Here is a 7428-nt window from a genome sequence, read left to right as displayed (position 1 = left end):
TTTGGAGCAGCAATTTACTGCAGCCTATGTGCGCACTCGAGGACATCCTTTTGCGCATTGTTCTGTGTCCAGGCAAGCATGCACGCAATTTCGTTATCACGTTGTTAAGCACATTCTGATAATGTCATTCAGGTGATTATTACGAAGCAGATCCACACTACTTATTATTCCTTGATTCTTCGAGTTTTGGTGGAGCTAGGCACCCCGAGTTGGAATGATCAGGAAACCATGTCATTTTTGTCAAAAATTTCCTCAGATTTAGTCCAGTATCGTCAGTGCTTCACTTTTGTCAGTCAGAAGCACAATTAGCATCAGAGATTTAGTCCAGTATCGTCAGTGCTTCACTCGTCATTCAAAAGCACAATTAGCATCAGAGATTTAGAGATCATTGAATTGCTCATATACATGTCTGATAGTTAGTGTTGTGATTCGGTCATTGGCTGTGTAGTTAATTCTTGCATACGCATTGTGTTCTTGAGCAACATTATTTTGAACATGTTATGAATCGTGACTTAGACTTTGTGAACCTCTTGCTAGACTGCAGAGCCCATTGAGTCTATATTATATCTTCCTTTTTTGCTGTTTATTTATATAATAAAATGGCTGTCGCAAATTGTTCCGCAGCAACGCGCGAGGCATCTTCTATCTAGTTAATAAAAAGTTGCCGGGCATAATTTATTGATTTGCTACAGGAGTAGCTTGTACTACAAAGTGTCACACAAAACGCTCACACGCAACAGGAGTGCATGCACGTGTCAACGCTCTCAGGCGTCCTTCCGCGCCCTCAACGCCGGACCCCATCCCGTGCCCTCCTCGCCCATCGGGCCGACGTCGTTGAACGCCTGCCCTGTCATCTGGTCCGCCGCCTTCACCCGCAGCATCACGTCCTCCTCATCGTCGACCCTCAGTGCCGCCTTCATGCCCGTGCCCTCCTCGCCCATCTTGCCGACGTCGTTAAACCCTGTCCCGGTCATCTGGTCCGCCTCCTTCACGCGCATCATCACGTCGTCCGTGTTCAGTGCCTCGCCCCTGCTCGCGTCCGTCGGCGTCCCCTTCCTCTCAGCGAGCTTCCGCTCGATCACGTCCGTCGGCATCGTCATCTTCTCCTTGAACGCCTCCGTCAACCCCTGCGCCGACCCGAAGATGTTCTCCGTTGCCGACTTCGACCTGCAGATTCAACACAATCACGCATTCCATCAACTTAGTATTGAAGCCTTCGCACCTTGATTCTTGAACCACGGCGTGGCTGTTGGCGACGGTGCTTTACCTCCCCTCCTCCGGCGGTTGGTGCGTGCGCTGACGAACCTCCTCGGCCTTCTCCGCCGCCCGCCGCCGCACGTCCTGGCCCTGTTGCCACGCCGACTCGTTCGTCTCGCCCTTGCTATCCTTGGCCGAGCCGGCGAGCGCTCGCCGGGCGTCCTCCTTCTTGTCCACCATGTACTCCTTGGCACCCTCCGCTGTATCGAAGGCTGCGTCCTTGGCGCCCTTCGCCTTCTCCGCCGCTCCACTCGCCTTGTCAGCCGCCGTGTCCTTGGCACTCCTCGCCTTCTCCGTCACCATCTCCCCCGCGCCGCGCGCCTTCTCTGCGGCCGCGTCCTTGGTCTCCACGGCCTTCGTCGCGGCGGTGTCCGCCATCTCCCTCGTCTTCTCCACCGCCGCGTCCTTGGTCTCCTTGGTCTTCCCCGCGGCGGCGTCCGCCATCTCCCTCGTCTTCTCCGCGGCCGCATCCTTGGTCTCCTTGGTCTTCCCCGCGGCGGCTTCCGCCATCTCACTCGCGCTCTCCTTCCCTTCATCGGCCTTCTGGGATGCGTAGCTCCCGTACTCATTGAGTTTCCCCCCCGCGGTCCCCATGGCGCCTGTGGAGTGGCTGTCGTGTGCCGTGGTTGTGTCCCGGACGCCGCCGGAGAAGGTGTCGCGGACGGCGCCCATCAGGGAGCGCGCGCTCTCCTGCACGGTGCCGAAGATGCCGGTCCGCCGTCCTGGGCTGCTGGGCTCGCGCATGTCCCGCCTGGCCGCGGCGAGCTCGTCGGTCGCCTTCTGCGCCGCGGCCTGCGCGCGCTCCTCGCGGCGACTCTGCTCGGACGCCATAGCTATACCTGGCTAGTTGATCTACTACTAGTGATCTTGATGCTGTAGCTGTGGTGATGCGTGAGAGCGTGGGGAGATGCTATGCTGCTATGTTCGGTCAGAGGTGCCCTGTTCTTCGCCGTGCGAGTGGAGAAGCACGACGGCGAGCGAGCTTAATAAAAGGTGGCGACGGGCGAGAGAGGTCTGGAAGGGCGCGGGCGTGAGAGCGGTGGCGGCCGGTGACCCGCGAGCGGCGCGCGGCGCGACGCGTGTCAGAGTGGCGGACACGTACGCTTGCGCGGCTTCGTGGCCTTCTCGGTTGTATACATGCCGACATGTGCATGCCAAAAGGGATAAACTTACTTTGAGCTGCCACGATCGCCTTCGCAGCTACGCCTAAGCACGACGGCCCTAAGCTCTACTAAACCACCAAAGCTTGGTTGGATTTGTTGTGTATATTAGAGAACTAAAATGCTGCCGGGCTGAAGGTGTGAAGTGTTACCACATTCGGCTTTGCTAAACAGCACTCCTTCCCTTTTTATTTAATTCGCACATATTTGCTTTAGTCAAAATCAAGCTTTGTAAACTTTGATAAAGTTTAGAAACAAAGATATTAACATATACAGTAACAAATCAATAATATTAGATTTATTATTGAATGTACTTTCACATCATATATATTTGTTATGGTAAATATATTTATATTGTTTTTTATAAATTTGGTTAAACTTTACAAAGTTTGACTTCAGTCAACTCTAATATGCAGAGTAAATAAAATGGAAGGAGTATTGTTAAAGCACATTTAGATGTGTCATAAATATTGCACATCTAAGTCATATGTCATTTATCTTATGCAGAGATTCGTGTGGGTATATAGTTTCCTCTTTTTCTTTTCCTTTTTATGCTTTATTAAATCATTTAGATGTACAATAACAAGGACGCATTTGGATGTCTGAATCTCAATTGACTAAGATTTAACAAAGTTTCATCAATTTTGTAATAGTTGAATCAACGTGCATGGAGATTCGCGATGGTTTTAGACATTATTCTGCATTGGTGAACGGTTGGGCGCCATGAATACTATGTGGCGCTTATGGCGGTACTAGCATCTCTTTCGCCTTAATCTTTTCTGCCGGGCCCATGTGTATAGGCCATGAATACTATGCTTGTTCGTTTATTTTTATTTTTTCGGTTTTCTTATTTCTTCTTTGGTTTTTCGTTTGGTTTCTTTGTTTCGTCATAATACTTTGGTATTTTTTCTTCGATTTTTCTTTTATTTCTATTTGTTACTTCCATGATTGTCTTCGTCTTTTGTTTCTTTCTTGGTTTTTAATACTTTTTCTTTTTAAATTGAATTCATTGTTTTCATTTCTTTGCACCTATTTCTTTGTCCTTTCTTTTATGGCTTCTGTATTTATTGAACTTGTCGTATTTTCTTTATCACTTTGGGTTCTTATTCTAAATTTTATTACACATCAAGAATATTTTTTAATACACTATTACATTCTAAAAATAAAAGTTCAGCATTTCTTAAGACACGGTCAATATAATGTTTTGTACGTTTATACATTTTCCGTGCTTTATTTTTCTATGTGCATTTTAATACTTTCAAATGTTTAATTAACGTTTTTTCGAATGTAAGATTTATATTTCTTTTAATACTTGGTTAACATTTTTGTTATACACATTTAACATTTTTTGTGCATATTTAATATTTTCTTTTAATACACGGGTCCCTGCATCTCGCTATGAGTGAGACATAGGGTTGTCCAGGCAGCGCTATGTCTTGCTAGACTTGGTGCCTTGTCGTCTCAGATGCCTTCCTATACTAGTAGACTGCCCGTGCGTTGTCACGGGCTTTTCAAAATTTGTACTTGTTGCATATATAAACATGAGCATGTTAAATTTCACATGTACAGAAAATATAACTGGTAATATAATGAAAATAATTGAAATCCACTCCACTTGCAATGTACTTCATCCTTCAAAGAGTGTACTTTCAACTTTGTTGGAGGGTCAAACTATCTTAAAATTTGACCGAGTTTGTGCAAAAAATATGTCAATGCTTGTGAAACCAAATAGGTATATGACTAAAATATATTTTATCATGAATCTAATGCTACTAATTTGATGGCATAAATGTTGTTCTATTATTGTATAAATACGGTCAAACATAAAAAAGTTTGACTTTTCAACAAAGTTGGAAGTACACTCTTTCAAGGACCGAGGGAGTATTACGGTAAATAATGGAATTCAACGACATATACTACCAGACCTGATGCACAAAATAAAGAAAGTGGTACAAAAATATATGGCTCTTTACACTAAATTGCAATAGATATATAGCACTTTGGTGCATTTTTATGCTTAAGACCGAGTCTCTCGAAAGCATGCTCATTGCTATTATGCATTCATTGAAGACAACACATGGGGGATTTTGTTCCCTTAAAACATATGTTCCAAGATGCAAATACCTGGCAAAGTATTGAATATGAAATTAGGCACTTGGAGGTTAACATTTAGGAAGTGCTGCAAAGAAACACATCACTCCTACCATTTAGGAACCATGGTAGCGCAAAATAGTTCAACCCTTCCCCATCTACTATTCATAGCTCAAAAGATTTTGGATGGACCCCATCTACTTTTCTTGGTTCAAATGGATTGAGGCCCCAAAAACAATCATCCAGTAAGATTGTTGGTGATTGTAACTGGCATTTATAATTACATGATATTTTCATATATAATATCTAAATAATAAAGTGTTTATAATCGATATCTTCCATTTACCATCCACTCATCTCAGGTGCAACTCCAGTGCTCTAATTAGAAACACAACAATCAAGTATTAGGAAATTTCATTGAATGTGATAATTGAAGCAAATATGCCATAGAGGCAATAATAAAGTTGTTATTTATATTTCCTTATATCATCATAAATGTTTATTATTCATGCTAGAATTGTATTAACCGGAAACTTAGTACATGTGTGAATACATAGACAAACAGAGTGTCCCTAGTATGCCTCTACTTGACTAGCTCGTTAATCAAAGATGGTTAAGTTTCCTGACCATAGACATGTGTTGTCATTTGATCAACGGGATCACATCATTAGAGAATGATGTGATGGACAAGACCCATCCGTTAGCTTAGCATAATGATCATTTAGTTTTATTACTATTGCTTTCTTCATGAATTATACATATTCCTCTCACTATGAGATTATGCAACTCCCGAATATCGGAGGAACACTTTGTGTGCCATCAAACGTCACAACGTAACTAGGTGATTATAAAGATGCTCTACAGGTGTCTCCGAAGGTGTTTGTTGAGTTGGAATAGATCGAGATTAGGATTTGTCACTCCATGTATCAGAGAGGTATCTCTGGGCCCTCTCGGTAATGCACATCACTATAAGCCTTGCAAGCGATGTGACTAATGAGTTAGTTACGGGATGATGCATTATGGAACGAGTAAAGAGACTTTTCGATAACGAGATTGAACTAGGTATGAGGATACCGACGATCGAATCTCGGGCAAGTAACATACCGATGGCAAAGGGGATGATGTATGTTGTTATGCGGTTTGACCGATAAAGATCTTCGTAGCATATGTAGGAGCCAATATGAGCATCCAGGTTCTTCTATTGGTTATTGACCGGAGATGTGTCTCAGTCATGTCTACATAGTTCTCGAATCCGTAGGGTCCGCACGCTTAACGGTCAATGACGATTTGTATTATGAGTTATGTGTTTTTGGTGACCGAAGTTTGTTCGGAGTCCCGGATGAGATCACGGACATGACGAGGAGTCTCAAAATGGTCAAGAGGTAAAGATTCATATATTGGAAGGTTGTATTCGGACATCAGAATGGTTTCGAGTGATTCGGGTATTTTACCGGAGTACCGAGGGGTTACCGGAACCCCCCGGGAAAGTGTTGGGTCAACATGGGCCTAAAGGAGAGACAGGGAAGCCCATGGGGATGGCAGCGCACCCCCCTCCTTGGGAGTCCGAATAGGACAAGGAGGAGGGGGCGGCGCCCCCCTTCCCTTTCCCTCTCCCTCTCCTTCCTATTCCCTCCAGTGGAAGAAAGGAAAAAAGGGGAGGCCGAATCCTACTTGCACTAGGAGTCCAAGTAGGACTCCCCCATGGCGCGCCCCTCCTGGCCGCCGGCCTCTCTCTCCCCTCCTTTATATACGTGGGCAGGGGGCACCCCAAAGGCACACCAAGAGTTCTCTTAGCCGTGTGCAGTGCCCCACTCCACAGTTTACTCCTCCGGTCATAGCATCGTAGTGCTTAGGCGAAGCCCTGCGTGGATCACATAACCAACATCGTCACCACACCGTTGTGCTGACGGAACTCTCCCTCGAGCCTCTACTGGATCAAGAGCTCGAGGGACGTCATCGAGTTGAACGTGTGCTGAACACGGAGGTGCCGTATGTTCGGTACTTGGATTGGTTGGATTGTGAAGCCGTTCGACTACATCAACCGCGTTAATCTAGCACTTCCGCTTTCGGTCTATGAGGGTACATGGACACACTCTCCCGTCTCGTTGCTATGCTTCTCCTAGATAGATCTTGCATGATCATAGGAATTTTTTTGAATTACTATGTTCCCCAATAGTGGTATCAGAGCCAGGTCTATGCGTAGATGATATGCACGAGTAGAACACAATGAGTTGTGGGCAATATTAGTCATACTGATTACCACCAACGTCTTACTTTGATTCGGCGGTATTGTTGGATGAAGCGGCCCGGACCGACATTACATGACCGCGTTCATGAGACTGGTTCTACAGACGTGCTTCGCACACAGGTGGCTGGCGGGTGTCTGTTTTTCTAACTTTAGTTGAATCGAGTTTGACTACGGCCGGTCCTTGTTAAAGGTTAAAACAGCACACTTGGCAAAAAATCGTTGTGGTTTTGATGCGTAGGTAAGAACGTTTCTTGCCAGAAGCCCGTATCAACCACGTAAAACTTGCAACAACAAAGTAGAGGACGTCTAACTTGTTTTTGCAGGGCATGTTGTGATGTGATATGGTCAAGACGTGATGAGATATAAATTGTTGTATGAGATGATCATGTTTTGTAAAAGTTATCGGCAACTGGGAGGAGCCTTATAGTTGTCGCTTTATTGTATGAAATGCAATCGCCGTGTAATTGCTTTACTTTATCACTAAGCGGTAGCGATCGTCGTGGAAGCAATAGTTGGTGAGACGACAACGACGCTACGATGGAGATCAAGGTGTCAAGCCTGTGACGATGGAGATCATGACGGTGCTTTGGAGATGGAGATCAAAGGCACAAGATGATGATGGCCATATCATGTCACATATTTTGATTGCATGTGATGTTTATCCTTTATGCG

The 7428-nt window shown here is 45.2% G+C and overlaps 1 protein-coding gene across 1 annotated transcript; it reads right to left on the bottom strand.

The window, feature by feature from the left end:
* Positions 1-650: 650 nt before the first annotated feature.
* Positions 651-2222, bottom strand: LOC109777449 (uncharacterized). The gene is made up of 2 exons (XM_020336082.4): positions 1268-2222; positions 651-1167 (listed from the first exon to the last, which is right to left on the bottom strand). The coding sequence occupies exons 1-2, from the start codon at positions 2086-2088 to the stop codon at positions 765-767; spliced, it is 1224 nt and encodes a 407-aa protein (XP_020191671.1). The 5' UTR covers positions 2089-2222; the 3' UTR covers positions 651-764.
* Positions 2223-7428: the final 5206 nt, after the last annotated feature.

This window comes from Aegilops tauschii, chromosome 3, assembly GCF_002575655.3.
Source record: "Aegilops tauschii subsp. strangulata cultivar AL8/78 chromosome 3, Aet v6.0, whole genome shotgun sequence".
NCBI lineage: Eukaryota > Viridiplantae > Streptophyta > Magnoliopsida > Poales > Poaceae > Aegilops > Aegilops tauschii.
Note: the sequence above shows the minus strand (reverse complement) of the source record. Positions and strands in the feature narration are given on the sequence as shown.

Coding starts and splice junctions, on each gene's coding strand:
- LOC109777449 (XM_020336082.4), bottom strand. CDS start 2,088: ATGGCGTCCGAGCAGAGTCGCCGCGAGGAGCGCGCGCAGGCCGCGGCG. Junction 1,168..1,267: donor CAACCGCCGGAGGAGGGGAG/GTAAAGCACCGT, acceptor TTGAATCTGCAG/GTCGAAGTCGGCAACGGAGA.